At 45.8% G+C, this 25,002-nt stretch overlaps 1 protein-coding gene across 1 annotated transcript in view; it reads right to left on the bottom strand.

Annotated features, from left to right (window-relative positions):
* DOC2B (double C2 domain beta) overlaps nucleotides 1-25,002 on the bottom strand; it is a 238,253-nt gene that overhangs the window by 106,666 nt on the left and 106,585 nt on the right. Inside the window, exon 11 of the mRNA XM_070931387.1 lies at nucleotides 19,465-19,544. Coding sequence (XP_070787488.1) covers nucleotides 19,465-19,544 — 80 coding nt within the window. The remainder of the gene's footprint in view (nucleotides 1-19,464; nucleotides 19,545-25,002) is intronic.

Below are 25,002 nucleotides of genomic sequence, written 5' to 3'. Positions count from 1 at the left end.
AACCGGTAGTAACAAATTTTACATTTCCCCACTGGTCAACTCGTAAAGCATTCCTGGTGCTATTCAGCCGGTTTGACCCCGGCGTTATCCTGTCCTGTTTAGCCACATTTTCTACGCCGCGTGCATGCGTGCAAGCCATGCGTGCGAGCAAAGCACATGCACGGAAGGCCGTGCAAATGCATGGAAGGCGCACACGCATGTACACTCACATTTTCAGTGCATGGCGAACTGGTGGTAAAAATATGTGGAAACCCACCTGGCCATAAGTCACTTTTTTCAATGCCGTTTTAACTTCGAACGGTCACTAAATGAACGGTTGTAAGTCGAGGACAACCTGCAATTTCTGACTGCCGTTTTTTTTAAGACAGTCATTTTCCCCTCCTGAAATAACGTAGCAGCGATGGCTGTTCCATAATTGCAAATTTCCAAGGACTGATGCGGCTGCTTTAAAGCGGTTGCCGTTGAATGCTGGGTGAGCATCTCTCGGTTCTCTGGAGCATCTTTTGGAGATCACAACAACCCTGCCGGGGAGGACACAGAGGGGTGGGGGGAATGTAGAGCTAAAAGAGACCTTACCTTTTGGTGGTGCGTTTGGGGCATCTGTTTATCCCAGCCAAGAAATGAAATGAAGGTGGCAGAATGGAAGATGGAGAGACAACCAAAGAAAGGGTTGAAACACAAAACAGAAAGAAAAAAAGAAAAAAAGAGAAATGAGTAAAGGATGGAACTGAAACATTAACCACTAGTAACATACACAGATAACGGAATTATACAAGTTGGAAGGGACCTTGTAGGTCATCTAGTCCAACCCCCCCCCGCCCAAGCAGAAGACCTCTACACCAGTGAAGGCAATTAACCAGTGGAACTGCTTGCCACCAGAAGTTGTAAATGCTCCAACACTGGAAGTTTTTAACTTACACCACACCATTTCTGACCAATGGCAGCCCAGTCTCTTCTTGAAAGCCTCCAGTGATGAAGCTCCCACAACTTCCGAAGGCAACTTCTGTTCCATGGGTTGATTGTTCTCACTGTCAGAAAGTTCCTCCTCATTTCTAGGTTGAATTTCTCTTTGATCAGTTTCCATCCATTATTCCTTGTCTGGCCTTCGGGTGCTTTGGAAAATAGCTTGACCCCCTTCCTCCTGTCTGGGGCAGCCCCTCAAATATTGGAAGATGCTCTCCTGTCTCCCCTGGTCCTTCTCTTCACTAGACTAGCCATGTCCAGTTCCTGCAACCGTTCATTGTATCTTTTAGCTTCCAGTCTCCTAATCATCCTGGTTGTTCTTCTCTGCACTCTTTCTAGAGTCTCAACATCTGTGTGGTGACCAAAATTGGATGCAGTACTCTAGGTGTAGCCTTACTAAGGCTTTATGGAGTGGTATTAGTACCTCCCTTGATCTTGACTGAATCCCTCTCTTAATGCAATTTAGGATTGCACTGGCTTTTTTTTGGCTGCCACTGCACACTGCTAACTCACATTTAATTGGTTGTCCACTAAGACTCCAAGATCCCTCTCACAGTTACTGCTATTAAACCTGGTTTCCGATGGCAGACACATAAAGTGGCTTTTGCTAAATTTGGTTCCGAAATTAAGACACCCCCCTTGCAAATAATCTAGAGAAATCATTGCAATCAATGTCACAATCACAGCCATATTTGATATATTTTCTTATAATCCAGTTAGTTAGCTAGCTAGCTAGCTAGCTAGCTAGCTAGCTAGTTAGTTAGTTAGTTAGTTAGTTAGTTAGTTAGTTAGTTAGTCCTAGTTACAGGTAGTCCTTGACTTACAATTGAGCCCTGAACTATTCTCTCCTCAATTCGTTTCCACCCGTTGCTTCTTGTCCTGCCTTCGGGTGCTTTGGAGAATAGCTTGACCCCCTCTTCTTTGGGGCAGCCCCTCAAATATTGGACGCAGGGTGGATAAAAATCAATGATTTTTTTGATTTAAATCGGATTTTTTTTTTATTTAAATCGGATTTTTTTTATTTTTATCGAATTTATTTTAATAAAAAACTTTTGGGGTAAAAGTCTATCGTAAGATAGTTTTCTATTTAAGATACATAAATAATTTAGTTTATTCCGCATGAAATGGAGCTTAGTTATGTAGCAGGAGGCTGTATATTCTGCAACACTGGGACTATCGGTGAGTCAACAGCGGGTCAAAGGAGTAGCAGAGATGACAGCTGCTCTTTAAAAATTATGATTTAAATCGAGCTGATTTAAATCAAGCCTTTTTACTAGTGATTTAAATTGTGATTTAAATCAACTCGATTTAAATCAAATCCACCCTGATTGGAAGACTGCCATCATGTCTCCCCTAGTCCTTCTTTTCATTAAACCAGACATGCCCAAATCTTGCAACCATTCTTCGCATGTTTCAGCCTTCAGTCCATGTGTATCATTGCAAGGAATGGCTTGTTGAGTGACTTCCCTCGTTTAACAAACATTTGTAATTATGGTGGTGATGAAAAAGTAACTTTACAACCAGTCCTTGCACTGGGCAACCCTGGCAGGTTTAATAAAGGAAAGGAAAGCTGAACTAAATTAAATAAATTAAATTAAATTAAATTAAATTAAACTAAGATGATAAGCAGGCGCGGTTTCACTTAGTAAGTGCTCCACTTAACAAATATCCTAATCGTGGCTACTAAATGAGGACGGCCTGTAATTCGGCATCACTGGGGTGTGTTACAAATGGTCCCCACCGTCTTCGCAGCATCAAGCACTCACTGCTGAAATGATATAAAACCCGTTCTTAAATCCTGCTATTTTGGCACGACGATGATTTAAAAGGCGCTATAAATCCTTAATGGAGACCTAACAAGGATGTGATGTTCTTACAGTTATTTTGTGGTAATAAAATGGAGTGTGGAGTAATGGCCTGTCTTTCCCTTTTGCAAACTTCTCTCTCTGGAACTTTTGGTTTGGAACAATATGTGGGAATGATAAGGAGAAGGGAAATACAGAGAAGAGCAACAAAAGATGATTAAAGCAGCAGTGGGTTTCACATTATGCGCCCCCACCCCATAGCCCGTTTTTGGGCCCAGGAGGCTGCAGGCAGGCCTGCTAGGTAAAAAACGGGGGGGGGGGGGTGCACATGTGCAGGGGGTGGGGAGAGCGGGGGTGGGTCGTGCGTGCATGCGCAAGGGGGGATCGCATTGCATTATGGGTGCCGGCATGCACGCTTTCGGCACAGGACGAGAAAAAGGTTAGCCATCACTGTCCTAGAAGAATGAAATATTTTGAAGAATATTTCAAAGGCAGATTATTATATTTCCCAAAGGGAGAAATGGAGAAACATGTTTGTGTTTTTTTAGAGGCAGAAAGCAACCCCGACTTTCCTTAACAGCCCACAGCGGATGTCAGCACTTAAGAGACAAAGAGTGTCATGTTTCGAGGTCGTCTCGAATAAAATGCATTTCAAACAAAATCTTTGAAGAAAAAACTCCTATTTATTGAGCACGACATCCTAACATGACTCCCAACGAAGCCAACACTGACTTCCAGCCCCAAAACCCTCCCTTTCCGTTCCCCACTCCCCTGCACTCATTGGCCATTTTCCAAGTCATTCTACCCCTAATCTACTCCAACTCAAAGGAATTCCCCCCTCCCATCTCATCTCCTCGGAAACATTATCTCCAGGGAAAATAAGTAGGTGAAAAGTCAGCCGTCCCTTTCCAGACGCCTTCGCTTCTCCTTCTTATGTCAGCACTAGAGTAAATGCAGGTTGAAGTGCTGACAAAGAGCTTATTGAAAGAAGCCAAGTATTTAGGTAGCTCCATTCACAGGCAAAGCAAATACTGCAGGCAGAAATCCATTCAAGACAGGATATTTTGAAACTCCCTGCAGCAAAGACTGAACAAAGGCAGAACGGTAGGATTAGCCTTCGCTCAAGATCCAACATAGGGCAAAGCCATTAAGCCACAATAGAAGCCCATCCACCCACAGAGCAGGCCAAACTTCAACCAAACGTAGCTCAGACAAACACCTAGGACAGTGATGGCTAACCTTTTTGTCATCGCGTGCCAAAAGCGGGGGGAGTGCGGGAGGATCACGCATGTGTGTGCCCACACCCATAATTACATGTGCCCTGCCCCCCCCATGCATGCGCACGCAACCCCCCCGTGCTCCCCCCACTTTTGGTACGCGATGGCACGGTAGGCCTGTTTTTCGCCCTCCCCAGGTTCCAGAGGCTTTCTAGGAGCCTGGGGAGGGTGAAAACGGCCTTCCCCACCCTCTTAGAGGCCCTCCGGAGGCCGGAAACTGCCCGATTCCCAACTTCTGGTGGGCCCAAAAATTAGCTGGCGTGTCCACCGTTACGGCTCCGTGTGCCACCTGTGGCATGTGTGCCATAGGTTCGGCATCATGGACCTAGGATTTGTTCTTTGCCTATAGAGCCAGCTATGACCCCTACATGGCCCCATGGGAGTCTGGCAACAGCCAATAGAAGACATGTTCGTGCACAGGAACAGGAAGCTCAAGTGCAAAGCTCAAAGAAGGTATAAACACCCTCTCACTCTCAACTCCATGTGGTCAGCAGCATCAGGGACATGTGCTTGGAGATTCTGTTCACCATTTAATGTTTTTAATTTTTCAATGTTTTTTTATTAGGATTTTAAATGTATTGTGAGCCGCCCTGAGTCTTCGGAGAGGGGCGGCATATAAATTGAATTAAATTGAAATTGAAAAAATTGAAATTAAACCCTCTTTCCAAACAGCGTCCATCAGATTTCACATAATTTTACCACCGGTTTGCCACACACCAAAAATGTGAGCGCACACGCTTGCTTCGCGCATGCCTTCCGCACATGCACTTTGTTCGCGCGCTCAGCTTGCCCACATGTGCGTGGCTTAGAAAACATGGCTAAACAGGACGGCATAGCACTGGGGCAGAGTGTCTTCCTCCCAGCTTGGAACTGAACTGAACAGATCGGTGATGAGTTACTCCTGGTTCGGACCGGTTCGCAAGAACCGGTAGTAAAACTGGCGGGAGGCCCCACCTACCGCCCCAGATGTCGTTAAGAGTGATTTCCTCACGCGATCCCGTTGCGAACCGGTAGTAAAGGTAAGTAGAACCACCCTCGAACCAGAGGGATATTTCTTCCCACAAAATCCTACATCAGCTTTGCAAGCCGTCAGCTCTACTGCATTAGAGTAGCTTCCCCCCTCCAGGTTGTGAAACTCGGACCTTAAAAAAAATGTAAGACAGGAAGAAAATTGGCTGATATGAGCTGCGATGCTCCTGCGTGTTCCTTGGACAGCAAAGCTGACTAACAAAGATGGAGCGCATAATCCATGAGACGCGTCACCGGAAGGCAAAAACCACACAACTGTGTCTCATTTACTTTGGGCCATGTCGTGCAGGGGAATTCACCGGAGAAAGCAATTGTGTCGAGAAAAGTTAGCGCAGGGGTGTCAAATCAATTTCATTGAGGGCCGCGTCAGGGCCCTCAATGACCTCGGGGGGGGCGCTGGGGGAGGCCGTGGCTAACTAGGTGTGGCCAACTGGGTGGGTGTGGCCAGTTTGACACCACTCCCCAAACTGCTGGTATGTTTCCTCTTCGCATTGGGTAGAACAGGACGTATCATACATCAGCTACAAAAGCTACAAAGATGATTACGGGACTGGAGGATAAAACATATGAAGAACGGTTGCAGGAACTGGGTATGAGCCTGAGTGGCGCAGCAGACTAATGCTACTGTTAAAAGGTAGTATTTAGTTTCCAGCTGCCTGCAATTACTGCGAGTTCAATTCTCACCAGGCTCAAGGTTGACTCAGCCTTCCATCCTTTCTAAGGTGGGTAAAATGAGGACCCAGTTTGTGGGGGCAATAAGCTGACTTTGTATAAAATATACAAAAGTATGAAGGCTATTGCTTAACGCATTGTAAGCCGCCCTGAGTCTCCGGAGAAGGGCGGCATATAAATCAAAATAATAATAATAATAATAATAATAATAATAATAATAATAATAATAATAATAATATATAATATATTATATATTATATATTATATATTATATATTATATATTATATATTATATATTATATATTATACAAACTGACTACCTACAACGCCATGACCGTGTTGCTAAGATCATTCACTGGAAATTGTGCCAGAAGTTTGGATTTGAGTACAGCAAAAACCACTGGGAACATCAGGTTGAGAAAGTTTTAGAGAATGAGAAACTCAAGATCTTGTGGGGCTTTAGGATTCAGACTGACAGGCACTTGGTCCACAACACACCTGACATAACAATAGTCGAAAAGAAAAAAGTATGGTTCATTGACATTGCAATACCTGGTGATGCACGGATTGAAGATAAGCAGCAAGAAAAAATCACAAAGTACCGGGATTTGCAAATTGAAGTTGAGCGACTGTGGAAAAAGAAATCGTGTGTTGTCCCGATTGTAATTGGAGCCCTCGGAGCAATACCCAAAGGGCTACTCTGCTATTTAGAAATTCTAAATTTGCTGGACTTGAACATTTTGACTCTACAAAAAACCACCTTACTCGGAACAGCTTACATCCTCCGACGATACCTTAACAGTTCCTAGGTCCTTGGTTAGGACTCGAGCTGCTGAGCTATTAACCAGCCTCAAAGGCTGTGAATCTCACTAAAGATTAAATAATAATAATAATAATAATAATAATAATAATAATAATAATAATAATAATGTCTAGTTTAATGAAAAGAAGGACTAGGGGAGACATGATAGCATCTTCCAATATCTCAGGGGCTGCCACAAAGAAGAAGGAGTCAAACTATTCTCCAAAGCACCTGAAGGCAGGAGAAGAAGCAATAGAAGGAAACTAATCAAGGAGAGAAGCAACCTAGAACTAAGGAGAAACTTCCTAACAGTGAGAACAATTAATCAGTGGAACTACTTGCCTCCAGAAATTGTGGGTGCTCCATCACTGGAAGTTTTTAAGAAGAGATTGGATAACCATGTGCTTCCTGCCAAAGCAGGAGGTTGGACTAGAAGGCGTCTCCCTTCCAACTGTGCGATTCTCTTATGTACAACTAGCGAAATGTTTTGCAGGTAATCATATTTGAAGGGAATAAACTGAAAACTAGATTGCCCATCTCCTTTTTATTTCTGATGAAGTTCTAAGCTGGTAAGATTGCCAGGCTGTACCCCGGGGAAGATGAGATCTGCAAACGCGGCAGAGAAAATAGATCTTGCGACAAAGGACGCCTATGAAGCAATCTTCCCAACTCGGAAAGGAAGTTGAAAGATTAAAAAATAATAACCGTGTTGATACGATGCCCGACTTTTCATCTCTTCCTGCATCTACAACCTGGATCAAGATTTGAAGCCTCCTGCTAAATTGGAATAGAAGAGAATATTTGTAGCTCGGTTGTTGTGTTGTGTAACGAAGGAGTTTGCATCGTGTCTTCTGACTGCTTGTCGGGGTTGGTGAACAGACACCGACAGATTTCACCAAAGTTTCGCTCAAAACGGTGAGCATCCTAAAGGTAAAGGTTCCCCTCGCACATATGTGCTAGTCGTTCCCGACTCTAGGGAGCGGTGCTCATCTCCGTTTCAAAGCCGAAGAGCCAGCGCTGTCCGAAGACGTCTCCGTGGTCATGTGGCCAGCATGACTCAACGCCAAAGGCGCACGGAACGCTGTTACCTTCCCACCAAAGGGGGTCCCTATTTTTCTACTTGCATTTTTTAACTGCTTTCGAACTGCTAAGTTGGCAGAAGCTGGGATAAGTTACAGGGGCTCACCCCGTTATGCGGCACTAGGGATTCGAACCGCTGAACTGCCGACCTTTCGATCGACAAGCTCAGCATCTTAGCCACTGAGCCACAGCGTCCCACGGTGAGCATCCTAGACCAGTGGTCCCCAACCTTTTTATCGCCGCGGCCCGCTGAGCGCGCGCAGGGGTGGGGGCACGGCCCAGGAGCTTTTGCGCACGGCCCATTGCGCACGGCCCAGGAGCTTTTGCGCACGGCCCAGGAGCCTTTGCGCTGCAGCGTTTATGTCCCCCGGCTGCTGCGCGGCCCGGTGCCAGGTACTCCACAGCCCAGCACCGGTCCGCGGACCGGGGGTTGGGGACCACTGTCCTAGACCATGCCAAATCCAAAAATGCCAGTTAATTCTTGGAAGCCTTGCAAATCAGTCATCAACAGGCACATTGAGAGAAACAACATCTACACATCATTCTAAAGCAGAATCAAAATGCCAAAGAAGGAAACAAAAAGACCAAAAAACCTCATCATCTCTCCTGCAATCAATACCCAGAGAAGCGGTGATTAACACCAACATTAACGCTAGACTAACAATCATGCGATAAACAACGCCCCGATCAAGGAGCTGCCAATGCAGACAAACAAGCTAACATTAAACAACAGCCCCAAAAGTGCGTTTTCAAAAACTGAAGAAGCTTCTTGGATGAGAAGTGAAACGTCTTCCAAGAAAAACAGGAAGTCCACTTGCCTCTTGAAAAAACATCTTTGGGAAAACCATGACCTGGATGATGGAGAAGCTCCATAGGCTGAGTCAACCTTGAGCCTGGTGAGATTTGAACTCGCAGTAATTGCAGGCAGCTGGCAGCTAAGTGCTACTTAACAGCACTTTAGTCCGCTGCACCACCAAGGCTCCTAATATCTGGACTTCAACTCCCAGAATTCCCCAGCTAGCAATTATTACACCATGGTGGTGGCCATTTTAACCCTTCTAGGCTGCCCAGAGCTAAATTTGAGAGATGGACAGAGCCTTGGAAATGATTCGAATAAGCATTCAGTAAATAAATAAAATTCTGTTTTAATGGCATTGCAACTAGGGCAGATCTTGTGTACGAGGGGAACAGCACAATATTGTCACAGCTTGCCGTCAGAAATCTTGGGAGCTTCAACACCGGAGGTTTTTAAGGAGAGATTGGAAATGGTACAGGGCAGGGGTGAAATCCAGCATGTTCTGACAGGTTCTGGAGAACTGGTAGCGGAAATATTGAGCAGTTCGGAGAACCGGTAGTGGAAATTATGAGTAGTTCCGAGAACCGGCATTTACCACCTCTGGCTGGCCCCAGAGTGGGGAGGGAATGGGGATTTTGCAGTATCTTTCCCCTGGAGTGGGATGGGAATGGAGATTTTGCAGTATCCTTCCCTTGGACTGGGGAGGGAATAGATATTTTGCAGTATCCTTCTCCTGGAGTGGGGAGGGAATGGATATTTTGCAGTATCCTTCCCCTGGAGTGGGGTGGGAATGGAGATTTTGCAGTATCCTTCCCTTGGAGTGGGGTGGGAATGGAGATTTTGCAGTATCCTTCTCCTGGAGTGGGGAGGGAATAGATATTTTGCAGTATCCTTCCCCTGGAGTGGGGTGGGAATGGGGATTTTGTAGTATCCTTCCCCTGGAGTGGGGTGCGAATGGAGATTTTTCAGTATCCTTCCCCTGGTGTGGGGAGGGAATGGGGATTTTGCAATATCCTTCCCCTGGAGAGGGGTGGGAATGGGGATTTTGCAATATCCTCCCCCCAGGAGTGGGGTGGGAATGGAGATTTTGTAGTATCCTTCCCCTGGAGTGGGGTGGGAATGGAGATTTTGCAGTATCCTTTCCCTGGAGTGGGGTGGGAATGGAGATTTTGCAGTATCCTTCCCCTGCCACGCCCAACAAGCCACGCCCACAGAACCGGTAGTAAAAAAAATTTGGATTTTACCACTGGTACAGGGTCTCCTGCTTGAGCAGGGGGTTGGACTAGAAGATCTCCGAGGTCCCTTCCGGCTCTATTCTGATTGATTGATTGATTGATTGATTGATTGATTGATGAATACAGGTAGTCCTCGACATACGACCACAGTTGAGCCCCAAATTTCCATTTCTAAAACAAGGCAGTTGTTCACTGAGTTTTGCCCGATTTTACGACCTTTCTTGCAAACAGTTGTTAAGTGAATCACTGGGGTTAGTAACATGGTCGTTAAGTGAATCTGGCTTCACCCATTGATTTTGCTTGTCAGATCACCGCAAAAGGTGATCAAGTTGACCCCGGGATATTGCAGCCGTCATAAATATGAGTCAGTCTGAACTTTGATCACATGACCATAGGGATGCTGTAACGGTCATTAATGTGAAAAACGGCCCTAAGTCAATTTTTTCAGTGCTGTTGTAACTTCAAACGGTCACTAAATGAACTGTTGTAAGTCGAGGACTACCTGTAATTCAAATGGGGTTTTAGTGGCATGTTAGACATTCCTATCTCTTTGTTTTAGCCATATTTTTAGTCAGCATTTCTCGGAAAACATGGACGCAGAAGGGGGAGAAAAGAAAAAGGAAGACGAAGGCACAAATTTAAAAAAAAGGGAATTTATGAGTATCAGAGAATTAGGTTATAGGATACTGCTATATATTATACCGGACTATATTATTATATTACTGAATACTGTTTTGAGAGCTACAGCCCTGGTTAAAACCAAAACAAAGTATTAATATCTACAAAAATAGTTATGTGAATCATAAAATAAAGATTAAAAGCCGAATCAAATTCTACTCAAGCTTCTGAACATCTATTCTGATTTCTTTACAACTAGCTCAGCGTTTCTCAGTGTTGGCAACATTAAGAGGTATTAAGAACTCCCAGAATCCCCCAGCCAGCATGCTTTAAGAGGAGCGGACTTCCACTCCCAGAATTCCTTAGCTAGCATGCTTTAAAGGCCAGACTAGGTGGCTCAGTGGCTAAGACACTGAGCTTGTCGATCAGAAAGTTCGGCAGTTCAGCGGTTCAAATCCCTAGTACAGGTTTCTTGTATGAACAGGGGGTTGGACTAAATGAACTCCAAGGTCCCTTCCAACTCTGTTACTGTTACTTAATTCCCCAGCCAGCATGCTTTAAGATGGGTGGACTTCCACTCCCAGAATCCCCCAGCCAGCATGCTTTAAGAGGGGTGGACTTCCATTCCCAGAATTCCCCAGTCTGCATGCTTTAAGATGGGTGGACTTCCACTCCCAGAATCCCCCAGTCTGCATGCTTTAAGAGGGGTGGACTTCCACTCCCAGAATCCCCCAGCCAGCATGCTTTAAAAGGGGTGGACTTCCACTCCCAGAATTCCCAGGCCAGCATGCTTTAAGAGGGGTGGACTTCCACTCCCAGAATCCTCCAGTCTGCATGCTTTAAGAGGGGTGGACTTCCACTCCCAGAATCCCCCAGCCAGCATGCTTTAAAAGGGGTGGACTTCCACTCCCAGAATTCCCAGGCCAGCATGCTTTAAGAGGGGTGGACTTCCACTCCCAGAATCCCCCAGTCTGCATGCTTTAAGATGGGTGGACTTCCACTCCCAGAATCCCCCAGTCTGCATGCTTTAAGAGGGGTGGACTTCCACTCCCAGAATCCCCCAGTCTGCATGCTTTAAAAGGGGTGGACTTCCACTCCCAGAATTCCCCAGTCTGCATGCTTTAAGATGGGTGGACTTCCACTCCCAGAATCCCCCAGTCTGCATGCTTTAAGAGGGGTGGACTTCCACTCCCAGAATCCCCCAGCCAGCATGCTTTAAAAGGGGTGGACTTCCACTCCCAGAATTCCCAGGCCAGCATGCTTTAAGAGGGGTGGACTTCCACTCCCAGAATCCTCCAGTCTGCATGCTTTAAGAGGGGTGGACTTCCACTCCCAGAATCCCCCAGCCAGCATGCTTTAAAAGGGGTGGACTTCCACTCCCAGAATTCCCAGGCCAGCATGCTTTAAGAGGGGTGGACTTCCATTCCCAGAATTCCCCAGTCTGCATGCTTTAAGATGGGTGGACTTCCACTCCCAGAATCCCCCAGTCTGCATGCTTTAAGAGGGGTGGACTTCCACTCCCAGAATCCCCCAGCCAGCATGCTTTAAAAGGGGTGGACTTCCACTCCCAGAATTCCCAGGCCAGCATGCTTTAAGAGGGGTGGACTTCCACTCCCAGAATCCTCCAGTCTGCATGCTTTAAGAGGGGTGGACTTCCACTCCCAGAATCCCCCAGCCAGCATGCTTTAAAAGGGGTGGACTTCCACTCCCAGAATTCCCAGGCCAGCATGCTTTAAGATGGGTGGACTTCCACTCCCAGAATCCCCCAGTCTGCATGCTTTAAGAGGGGTGGACTTCCACTCCCAGAATCCCCCAGTCTGCATGCTTTAAGAGGGGTGGACTTCCACTCCCAGAATCCCCCAGTCTGCATGCTTTAAGAGGGGTGGACTTCCACTCCCAGAATTCCCCACTCCTTTTAAAGTTGCCAAAGTTGAGACACGTGTTTAAGACTTAAGTGAAGAGAAAACCCAAAGTTCAGATTGGTAAAGGCCTGTAATTTTAATGATCTTTTAAAAATGGCTTCCAAGCACAGTTAAACTCTGTGTTAAGATTTACTTTGGAAATTGGAAGCTATTTTGGACATCAAAGAAACTGCTCCCACACCTCAATTAGCCATTTTTATATGGAAGGAACAGTATGTACTTTCCAACTGGAAATGCAGAGGCAGAGTTAGCCACGTGCATGGCTAGTTAAATAGAGGAATCCGAGGGTTAGTAACATTTTGCTAAAAGTAGCAGGTTGGAAAAGAAATTCAATTTTTAGAATTGTTTATTTGGCTAAAAAAAAAAATTGTTCTCTCGAATCCCAGAGCGATCAATTTTAGCAATCAATGCTGGAATACAGGCACGGTAAAAATACTTTATACCGGTTTTCTCTATGTATAATGTTCAGCGTAAATTTTGACGTCTGTTTTCTATTAGAAATTCCATTTCTGATATCTCAATGATTAAACCTAGCTTCTGCAGGAATTTAATTAAATAGAATAGAATAACAAGAGTTGGAAGGGACCTTGGAAGTCTTCTAGTCCAACCCTCTGCTTAGGTAGGCAACCCTATACCAGTGATGGCTAACCTTTTTGCCATTGCGTGCCAGGAGACTTCCCCCTCCCCCCCCTCCGCTCCTGGCACAGGATGGCCTGGTAGGCCCGTTTTTCTTTCTTACCTGGTTCCAAATCCTCTCTGTGTATCTGGGAACGGCAAAAACAGCCCTTTCCCACTCCCTTGGAGGCCCAACGGAGGCTGAAAGGGCCCATTTCCCCACTCCCGGTGGGACAGGAAGTGACATTTTTTGCTGTCCCCAGCCTCCAGAACCTCTCTAGGAGTCTCTAGGAGCCTCTCTAGGAATCTCTAGAGCCTCTCTAGGAATCTCTGGAGGCTGGGGACAGGACAAAAACGTCACTTCCTGTCCCACCGGGAGTGGGGAAATGGGCCCTTTCAGCCTCCGTTGGGCCTCCAAGGGAGTGGGAAAGGCTGTTTTCGCCGTTCCCAGATACACAGAGAGGATTTGGAACCAGGTAAGAAAGAAAAACGGGCCTTCCCCACCCCACCCCCACGCCCTCCAGAGGCAGGAAACAGCCTGTTTCCCTACTTCTGGTGGGCCCAGAAGGCCCGAAAATCAGCTGGCCGGCACGCGCATGCGCCCCAGAGCTGAGCTGGCGTGCCCACTAATATGGCTCCGCGTGCCACCTGTGGCACGCGTGCCATAGGTTCGCCATCATGGCCCTATACCCATGATGGCGAACCTATTTGTGTTGCCCAAGCTCAGCTGCAGCGCGCATGCCTATGGCGGCCAACTGATTTTCAGGCCTTCCGGTCCCACCGGAAGTCAGCAAAGAGGCTGTTTCCAGCCTCTGGAGGGCCTCCGGAGAGAGGAGGGAAGGCCCGTTTTTCACTCTCCCCAGGCTCCAGAGGCGTTCTAGGAGCCTGGGGAGGGCGGGGAGAAACGACCTTCCCTACCCCCCTGAGGCTCTCCAGAGGCCGGAAATGGCCCATTTGCCGACTTACAGGCCGACTTCCTACCGTAAGTCAGCAAACGGAGCTGTTTCTGGCCTCGGGGGGGGGGGATGGGGAAGGCCGTTTTCAGCCTCCCCAGGCTCCTAAAAAAGCCTCTGGAGTCTGGGGAGGGCGAGAAAAGGGCCTACTGGGCCCACCGTGGCAGCGTGTGCCAAAAGCAGAGGGAGCGCAAAGGATCGTATGCACAGGGCGCATTGAATTATGGACATGGGCACACATGCGCACGACTCCCCTGCGCTGCCTCACTTTTGGCACGCGACAGCAAAAAGGTTAGCCATCACTGCCCTATACCATTTCAGACAAATGGTTATCCAACATCTTCTTAAGAATTTCCAGTGTTGGAGCATTCACAGCTTCTGGTGGCCAGCTGTTCCACTGGTTAATTGTTCTCACTGTCAGGAAATTTCTCCTTGGTTCTAGATTGCTTCTCTCCTTGATTAGTTTCCACCTGTTGCTTCTTAATTAGAACATGCTCGGTTTTAGAATCATTTTACCCATAATTTGTACATAAGGGCCCAGAATTGTTCCAAATTTTGTGTTATTAAAATAGTCGGAATCAGTCAAGTCTCTAAATGTTTCTCCACCTGGGGCAGCTTTAAGATGCATGGATGTCAACTCCCAGAATTCCCCAGCCAGCCATCATCCTAGTGGGGCCACCAAAGGTCCTTATTGGGCCACTGAAATGTCCTACTTAGGCCTCGTAAATCAGTGGTGGGTTCTAACTGGCTTTACTACCAGTTCTCTTCGTGCCCGTGCTTCACGCAAGCGCGTTACAAATTTGCCAGCTGAGGTGCGGCAATCCACTCTGCCACACCTATCAGCTGGGCTAAAAAGGAAGAAGTAAAAGGTAGGAATAACGCGGGGGCGGGCGGGAGGGCCCAGTTCCTGGACAAAGAGAACCAGTTCACTGATGTCATATTGTCACCGCTACCGGTTCGGCCGAACCGGGCTGAACCCACCACTGTTGTAAATGTCCCACCAGAAACGCCAAAGGTCCTATGTAGGACAATCAAATCAATTAGGTTCCTAACTTAACAACTGCAGTGATTCAAGTAAGCGCCGTGTTCTGAATCGAACAACTGAGGCGATTCCCTTAACGACGGTGGCAAGAAAGGTCATAAAACGAGCAAAGCTCACTTCACTCTCTCGCTTAGCCACGTAAATTTTGGGCTCCTTTGTGGCAATTTCGGGTGCGCGGCAAACCGGTGGTAAAATTATGTGAAACCCATCTTTGCTACCGCCCATCCGTCCACTCCTCCACATCCAGTAATATGTCCAGAGGTGAAATCCATCAGGTTCTGACAGGTTCTGGAGAACCGGTAGTGGAAATTTTGAGTAGTTCAGAGAACCAGCAAATGCCACCTCTGGCTTGTCCCAGAGTGGGTTGGGAATGGAGATTTTGCAGTATCCTTCCCTCAGGAGTGGGGTGGGAATGGAGATTTTGCAATATCCTTCCCCCAAGGAGTAGGGTGGGAATGAAGATTTTGCAATATCCTTCCCCTGGAGTGGGATGGGAATGGAGATTTTGCAATATTCTTTCCCTGGAGTGGGGTGGGAATGGAGATTTTGCAATATTCTTTCCCTGGAGTGGGGTGGGAATGGAGATTTTTGCAATATTCTTCCCCCAGGAGTGGGGAGGGAATGGGGATTTTGCAGTATCCTTCATCAGGAGTAGGGTAGGAATGGAGATTTTGCAATATCCTTCCCCCAGGAGTGGGGAGGGAATGGAGATTTTGCAGTATCCTTCCCCCTGGAGTAGGGTGGGAATGGAGATTTTGCAATATCCTTTCCCCCAGAGTGGGGAGGGAATGGAGATTTTGCACTATCCTTCCCCCAGGAGTGGGGTGGGAATGGAGATTTTGCAGTATCCTTCCCACCTGCCACGCCCACCAAGCCACACCCACAGAACCGGTAGTTGAATAAAATTTGGATTTCACCACTGAATATGTCCAACGGGAATTTGTCTTTCTGGCAAAATCGGTGGGCATTGGAAACGGCTCAGCGGGCAATTTTCCAGGCAGCAATGTTGATCAAGGGGAAAGGAACGTAGGGAAGAAATTTAAAAAAATCAGGGGGTGCTCCGGGAACCAACATTAGATGGAAAGGGGGAGTGGAAAGGGAAGAAGGCAGGAATTACTCATCCCTTCCCCTTTTGCCGTCAGGTTTTTCACAGCTTTTGGATGGGCACGTCCGTTGCCGGGGCTGGATTTTGGCAAGGGCCCAGCTAGCCTTCCGCCCACCTGCTCTCCGGCGTTGAGTGGCAGCACCACATGTTCCGCTTCCCACGTTCCTCTTTTTGTTTCCAGGGAGGGGAGGGGGCATTTTGGGGAAAAGGGGGGCGGGCAGGGAAACCAAAGTGGGAAAATTTCGGTGGGGATTGATTGATTGACAGCTGAGCGGTGCGGTGGCCTAGAGGTAGAGCTCTCGCCTCACAATCAGGAGGCTGTGAGATTGATTGATTATATTATATTATATTATATTATATTATATTATATTATATTATATTATATTATATTATATTATATTATATTATATTATATTAATTATATTATATTATATTATATTATATTATATTATATTATATTATATTATATTATATTATTTTATATTAAATTATTTTATATTATATTATATTATATTATATTATATTATATTATATTATATTATATTATATTATATTATATTATATTATATTATATTATATTATATTATATTATATTTCTATACCACCTTTCTCCCGTAGGACTCAAGGCGGTGTACAGTCAAGAAAAATATAGACACACAAACATCATAAAATTGCTAATTAAAATTATTACTTAGTTTGGTCAATTAAATAAAACCCAGAATTAGATAACATTTAAAAAATCATTCACATGTTCGTATGTTTAGCCCCGCTTGTTGGAACATCAGGGTCTTGAGGGCACGGCGGAAAGCACGGAGATCAGGGATATTCCGTATCTCCGGGGGCAGTTCATTCCAAAGGATTGGAGCCCCCACAGAGAAGGCCCTCCCCCTGGGAGTCGCCAGTCGGCATAATTTAACTGATGGTACCCTGAGTAGTCCCTCCCTGTGAGAACGAACTGGTCGGTGGGAGGCTATTGGTGGCAAAAGACGGTCTCGTAGGTAGGTAGGTTGATCCTAGGTAGAGGCAGATAGTTCCCTCTCTGAGCACACTGAGAATATATCCGCTGGAAAAAAACCTCCGCACTGGTGACAGGAAGGGCATCCGGCCAGGAAACATTCAGCTGCATTCAGTTGCCCAGACTCCACCGCCCAGGGTTACTTAAACAGTAACAGTCTGCAACCTTAAATACTCAAAAGAGCCATTTGGACCCGTTTCCCACAGAAAAGAAAACACCGGGAGCCACAAAACCTGGGTGGGCGTGGCCAACTCGATGTCACTCACTTCCACCAGTCACATGACACCTGCCCTAGCCACGCCTACTCAGCCGGTCGTTAGGGCAGAGAACCAGTTGTTAAAAAACACCGGGAACCACAAAATCCTTTTGACATATCTCTCTCTCTTCTCTCTCCCTCTCTGTATCTCTCTGTCTCTCTCTTTCCCACTCTCTCTGTATCTCTGTCTCTGCCCCGGCTTCTCCATCCCACGCCATTGCCCTTACCTTCTCAGGCCAGGCGAGGAGTGACTGGGAGGGGAAGGCGAGGGGCGGGGTCACCTGACAGGGAGCCACAGCAGAGGGCCCAAAGAGCCGCATGTGGCTCCAGAGCCGCAGGTTGCTGACCCCTGACCAGGCAGTGTATAAACTTTACTAATAAATAAATGGATACAGGCAATGACAATGAATCCTATGGGCAGTGTTCCAATAGCTGAGGGGCTGCCACAGAGAGGAGTGGGACAGCCTATTTTCCAAAGCACCTGAAGGCCGGACAAGGAACAATATATGGAAACTAAACAAGGAGAGATTCAACCTGGAATTAAGGAGAAACTTCCTAATGGTGAGGACAATTAGCCAGTGGAACAGCTCGCCACCGGACGTTGTAAGTCCTTGTTCGCTGGAGTCTTTCAAGAAGAGACTGGACAGCTGCTTGTCAGAAATGGTATAGGGCCATGATGGCGAACCTATGGCACGGGGGCCACGTGGAGCCATATTGGTGGGCACGCGAGCTCAACTCCAGCACGCGTGCATGCACCGGCCAGTTGATTTTCAAGTCTTCCGGGCCCACCAGAAGTCAGGAAACACACTGTTTCTGGCCTCCGGAGGGCCTCTGAGGGGGTGGGGAAGGCCGTTTTTGCCCTCCCCAGGCTCCTAGAAAGGCTCTGGAGCCCGGGGGAGAGCGAAAAAATGGGCCTACCGGGCCCACCGTGCCATCGCGTGCCAAAAGCAGGGGGAACATGGTGGGGGAGCACATAAAATTATGGATGTGGGCACACGTGTGTGACCTCCCCCGCGCTCCCCCCCCTCCGCTTTTGGCACGCGATGGCAAAAAGGTTAGCCATCACTGGTATAGGGTCTCCTGCTTGAGCAGGGGGTTGGACTAGATGACCTCCAAGGTCCCTTCCAGCTCTGTTATTCTGCTCCTAAAATACTTTTGGCACGACTTAGATTCAAGCTTCATGCACTGCAAGATGGTTTTCGAAACTAACTGGAAAATAGAATAGAGTAGAGTAGAGTAGAGTAGAGTAGAGTAGAATGGAATGGAATGGAATGGAATGGAATGGAATGGAATGGAATGGAATGGAAGGGAAGGGAAGGGAAGGGAAGGGAAGAGAAGAGAAGAGAAGAAGAGAAGAGAAGAGAGAAGAGAAGAGAAGAGAAGAGAAGAGAAGAGAAGAGAAGAGAAGAGAATAGGTACATGAAGAGAGGGAGAAGGAAGGAGAAGGAGAGGGAAGAGAAGGAGAAGAGAAAGAGAAGAGAAGAGAAGAGAAGAGAGAAGAGAAGAGAAGAGAAGAGAAGAGAAGAGAAAGAGAAGAGAAGAGAAGAGAAGAGAAGAGAAGAGAAGAGAAGATGAGAGAGGGAAGGGAAGGGAGAGGGAAGGGAAGGGAAGGGAAGGGAGGAGAGGAGAAGGGAAGGGAAGGGAAGAGAAGAGAAGAGAAGAGAAGAGAAGAGAAGAGAAGAGAAGAGAAGAGAAGAGAAGAGAAGAGAAGAGAAGAGAAGAGAAGAGAAGAGAAGAGGTACATGAAGAGAGGAGGGAAGGGAAGAGAAGAGAAGAGAAGAGAAGAGAAGAGAAGAGAAGAGAAGAGAAGAGAAGAGAAGAGGATTCTTAGAATAACAGAGTCGGAAGGGACCCTGGAGATCTTCTAGTCCAATCCTCTTGCTTAGGCAGGAGATCCTCCACACACTTCACACAAATGATTATCCAATCTCTTCTTAAAAACTTCCAATGCTGGAGCATTTCCAACTTCTGGAGGCAACTTGTTCCACTGATTAATTGTTCTCACTAGTCAGGAAATTCCTCCTTAGTTCCAGGTTGCTTTTCTCCTTAATGAGTTTCCATCCATTGCTTCTTGTCTTGCCTTCAGGTGCTTTGGAGAATAGGTGGACCCCCTCTTCTTTGTGAGAAGAAATAGACAGTCCGAACATCCAAACCATATAAATTACAAGCCAGAGGATGCTGGGCCTATGTATGTGCTCAGGAAGCTGACATTAATAACTGCATTGTGCTTGATCCACAGAGAAAACGATGGATTTTTTCAGAAATGTGTAGGCACCTACCTTGGCTTTGTTGATCGTGCAGTGAAGCGCGTTGTTTTCCTGATCGTACAGCAAGATGAAATCTAACGTCCCCAGCGCAGCTGGAAAAGAGGAACGCAGGGTACATGAAAGGAAAATCCTTTTGCTTCCTCTTAAAAATACAAACGAACGGTTGCCAAAAATAAAAAAGATCGAATTGTAAATTTCTGCAAAAGCAAGATCAGGTTATGTTGCAGGAGAAGGACGGAGATTTAGCTCTGAAAAGTAGACCGTCTTGGAGATTAGAGGCTCCATTATGTTGTCCCAAAGGTGCTTTTTTTCAAGAGGCAACTGGACTTCCTATTTTTTTTTCTTTGAAGACGTTTCGCTTCTCATCCAAGAAGCTTCTTCAGCTCTGACTAGATGGTGGGGAATGGAAGGATTGATACTCCTTGCAGACAAATGGTCATTTGCGTCCTTTCAGAAAATCATTGAGGCCACTTGGAGGTTTGCCTGTATCCTCAGGGTCACCTGAGTGGTGCGAATGGGTGTGGAGACTTCTACAACACAGTCCTTTCAGCCAGAAGGCTCCACACCCATTTGCACTACTCAGATGACCCTGAGGACACGACAAACCTCAAACGGCCTCAACGACCCTCTAAAAGGATGCAAATGACTGGCTGCCTGCAAGGAATATAAATCCTTCCATTCCCCACTATCCAGTCAGAGCCGAAGCTTCTTGGATGAGAAGCGAATTGTCTTGAAAAAGCACCTTTACGACAACTGTGATCTGGATGATTGAGAATCTCTGAAGACAGCTCCATTGTGTGTTGGTGGTGAGTGCTGAGGAATTCGCAGAGTAACCCTTGAATAGCAAGGGTGTGCACATGAAAGCGATTGAGCGTAGGTACGAATAAACACAGTCAATACACAGATACACTGAGTTGTGTTTACTTTCAGGAAATAGTAAGGCACAGTCCAATAAACAGTCCAGGTCATACACATATAAAGCAGGAGATAGCAAAACGACAGTGCAGGGATAATCCAATAACAAAGTCTTCTTACCAGTCGTCGTAGTCATTCCCAATAAACAGTTCTTCTGGATTTGCAAACAGTAGCATACAGAGATATCAGAGAGCAAGAACAGCAAAGAGAAACAAACCATGTTTCTAGCTCCCTCTTAAGGAGATTGGCTACAGAGCTAACCAATCAGGACACAGTATGACGCAATACAGCAGACTTAAAGCTATATTGATGGTTTATATATTGCCAACCCAACAAGGTAGGTAATACTCATTTCCTAACAGTGAGCAGTGATGGGATTCAAAATTGTTACTTCCGGTTCTGTGGGCGTGGCTTGGTGGGCGTGGCATGGCTTGGTGGCTTGGCTTGGTGGGCGTGGCAGGGGAAGGTTACTGCAAAATCCTCATTTCCTCCCAGTCAGCTGGGACTCGGGAGGCAGAGAATAGATGGGGGCGGGGCCAGTCAGAGGTGGTATTTACCGGTTCTCCGAACTACTCAAAATTTCCGCTACCGGTTCTCCCGAATTGGTCAGAACCTGCTGAAACCCACCTCTGGTGGTGAGGGGTTGAGGCAGCAGGCTAGAAACTGGGACACCGGGAATTCTAGACCTGCCTTAGGTCCAAAAACCAACTGGCGACTTTAGGCCAGTCACTTTCTCTCAGCCCTAGGAAGTAAGCAATGGCACACCACTTTGCAAAACGGTGCCACAATAAAATTGCAAGAGACCTCTCCATATATTTGCCAGGAGTTGGACCTGGAAGGAAATATCAATCGGGGGATTTGGAATATTGCGTGTTTTCCACTTTTCCTGCTCGGCCTTTTCTCCTTTTGTGCTATGCCTTATTGAGCATGAATTCAATGCACAATTAAATACGATGAAAAACCAGGAAAGGATGGTAAAGGCTAAGCTTCCAGAAAACTGACTGTTTTATGCCAAGGAAGAGCTTTGGGTAGATAATTGCCCCCCTAAAAACTCATGGGAAGGTGGGAAAAGGCGTACCATTTATTTGAAAAATATTTATTAATGCATATAAAAGAGCGAATTTGATGCAAATTAAGGCCCCAGGCTAGAGAGTTGGAGACTATTAGTTCTGGGCATGAAGCCAGCTGGGTAAGTTTGGGTCACTCATTTCTTCTCAGGCCTAAGAAGAAGGCAAAAGAGCGAATCGCTTCTACCAATGTTGCCAAGAAAACAACAGGGACTAGCAACCGGTCACCAGACGTCAAGAACTCTGCGTTTGTCTTATTAAACCTCATTTTTCATGTCATTCCCTTTACTTAACATGATCGTTTGGGATTCTGTTTTTTTATTTTCTAGTCTCTTTGCATTTGGTTTTATGCCACCTGCAAACCTGATAGCCCTACCTCTACCAGGACTAGAGCCTTGATCATTCCAGCTCACCCTTTAATGCAGTTTTATTGAAAGAAGCGCTAATGAGAACTCAGTTTTCAACCCAGCCTTGGACTCATCTTATAGACAGGCTACCAGACTTCATTTAGCTAGTTTGCAAATCCATACATTACGGGATATTTTGTTCTCTGAAAATCAAAATAAATTACATTCTAGAGCATTCCCAAAAGTTTTTTTTTGTTTATTAATATTTATTATAACATAAAACAACAATACAAGACATACAACATATATATGAATATTCTTTCTACAGCAATTTCATGATGATCTTTCTTTGTTATTCACAATTTCCTTTTTTCTCTTTATATTATTCCAATTTACGACTTGTCCCCTTCACTTTATTTACAATATATTTCTCGTCATTCATAACAAATTCTTAATTCTAATGCTGAACTAATGCTTTAACTTTTAAACATGTCTATCTTTTCTCCCCTATTTTTCTTCCTCATTTTTCCTTTCCTCCAACCACTTGTACCATTTATGCCAAATCTTGTAATGTTCTGTGTCCTCCTTTTCTTTTAAGTTCTTTTGTTAAACTGTCCATTAACCAGACACATTCCTGTTAGGGATATTTACAGAAAAATTCATGAAGGATATAAAATATTTGCTACTACATATTTTAACAGCTGCTCGCATGGTTTATGTCCAGAATTGGGAAAAAGAAATAATACCAACAGATGAAGAGTTAATAAAAAAAATTTGGAATGTGCCGAGATGGACAGATCCCACAAGTTATTAATCAAAAACCAAAACGAGCATAGTTAATTTTAATGACTACATGGCTTTCACAATGTTTACTATTATTGATTGACACCTCCCAGGATAACCTTGATCACCCATTAATATCCTTCAGTTTAATTGTTATAGAACAGGGGTGTGGGCATCTATGGGGATTTTACAATCTGTGAACTTCCACTCCCAGAATTCCCCAATAAACGTACTTTAAGATGGCTGGACTCCAACTCCCAGAATTCCCCAACCAGCATGCTTTAAGATGGATGGGCTTCCACTCCCAGAATTCCCCAACCAGCCATGCTTTAAGAGGGGTGGACTTCCACTCCCAGAATTCCCCAGCCAGAATGTTTTAAGATGGGTGGACTTCCACTCCCAGAATTCCCCAGTGAACATACTTTAAGATGGCTGGACTCCAGCTCCCAGAATTCCCCAGTCTTCATGCTTTAAGATAGGTGGACTTCCACTCCCAAAATTCCCCAGTCAGAAATGCTTTAAGATGGATGGGCTTCCACTCCCAGAATTCCCCAGCCAGAAATGCTTTAAGATGGATGGACTTCCATTCCCAGGATTCCCCATCCAGCATGCTTTAAGATGGGTGGACTTCCACTCCCAGAATTCCCCAGTGAACATACTTTAAGATGGCTGGACTCCAGCTCCCAGAATTCCCCAGTCTTCATGCTTTAAGATAGGTGGACTTCCACTTCCAGAATTCCCCAGTCAGAAATGCTTTAAGATGGGTGGACTTCCACTCCCAGAATTCCTTAGTCTCCATTATGGACATCGGAACTTCGAAATTGGGTCATAGCTCCCAGTTTTGGAGGCCCCTCGCAACTTCAAATGGTCCCTAAGTGACTGGTCATAAATCGAGGACTATCTGTAGTTGCAGCCGTTATTTTGATTTTCTTGTTGTTGTTTTTTTAACCTTCCTGCAGGCAACCTTGCAATTATCCCAAAAGAGAACAGAGTGGCGGCTAAATATATCATAAATCTAATGCACGAAGATGGTTTATTTATTCATTTATTTCTTTGTCGGATTCCTAGCTTGATGGAACGAGAAAGAGACTCCAGGCAGGTCGCTAATTAAAGCAAAACAATGACAGGGTAATGAGAAATGAAAAATATGAAGAGAAACACCAAACAAACAAATAACTACAGTATTTATATTCTAGAATGGTATCTGTTGTCAGGGGTTGGACTAGAAGACCTCTAAGGTCCCTTCCAACACTGTTATTCTGTCAACTCTTGAACACTTCCCAGAAAAACTGCATTTTTAGAGGGCGGATAAGATCAGGGCCAAGTAAACATCGACACAAAACCATTCAAAGTTACAACGGCGCTACAAAAGTGACTTATGATTGTTTTTCACACTTAAGACCAGGAGTCTCCAAACTTGGCAACTTTAAGACTTGTGGACTTCAACTCCCAGAATTCCTCAGCCGGCAAAGCTTTGCTGGCTGAGGAATTCTGGGAGTTGAAGTCCACACGTTTTAAAGCTTCGCTGGCTGAGGAATTCTGGGAGTTGAAGTCCACAAGTCTTAAAGCTTTCCTGGCTGAGGAATTCTGGGAGTTGAAGTCCACAAAGTCTTAAAGCTTTGCCGGCTGAGGAATTCTGGGAGTTGAAGTCCACACGTTTTAAAGCTTCGCCGGCTGAGGAATTCTGGGAGTTGAAGTCCACAAGTCTTAAAGCTTTCCTGGCTGAGGAATTCTGGGAGTTGAAGTCCACAAAGTCTTAAAGCTTTGCCGGCTGAGGAATTCTGGGAGTTGAAGTCCACAAGTCTTAAAGCTTTGCCGGCTGAGGAATTCTGGGAGTTGAAATCCACAAGTCTTAAAGCTTTCCTGGCTGAGGAATTCTGGGAGTTTAAGTCCACAAGTCTTAAAGCTTTGCCGGCTGAGGAATTCTGGGAGTTGAAATCCACAAGTCTTAAAGCTTTGCCGGCTGAGGAATTCTGGGAGTTGAAATCCACAAGTCTTAAAGCTTTCCTGGCTGAGGAATTCTGGGAGTTGAAGTCCACAAGTCTTAAAGCTTTGCCGGCTGAGGAATTCTGGGAGTTGAAGTCCACAAGTCTTAAAGCTTTGCCGGCTGAGGAATTCTGGGAGTTGAAATCCACAAGTCTTAAAGCTTTCCTGGCTGAGGAATTCTGGGAGTTGAAGTCCACAAGTCTTAAAGCTTTGCCGGCTGAGGAATTCTGGGAGTTGAAGTCCACAAGTCTTAAAGCTTTGCCGGCTGAGGAATTCTGGGAGTTGAAATCCACAAGTCTTAAAGCTTTCCTGGCTGAGGAATTCTGGGAGTTTAAGTCCACAAGTCTTAAAGCTTTGCCGGCTGAGGAATTCTGGGAGTTGAAATCCACAAGTCTTAAAGCTTTGCCGGCTGAGGAATTCTGGGAGTTGAAATCCACAAGTCTTAAAGCTTT

This window comes from Pituophis catenifer, unplaced genomic scaffold, assembly GCF_029215685.1.
Source record: "Pituophis catenifer annectens isolate HBS135680 unplaced genomic scaffold, rPitCat1.0.hap2 SCAF_1, whole genome shotgun sequence".
NCBI classification, from domain to species: domain Eukaryota; kingdom Metazoa; phylum Chordata; class Lepidosauria; order Squamata; family Colubridae; genus Pituophis; species Pituophis catenifer.
The sequence above is the reverse complement of the archived record's forward strand: the minus strand, read 5'-3'. Positions and strand labels throughout refer to the sequence as shown.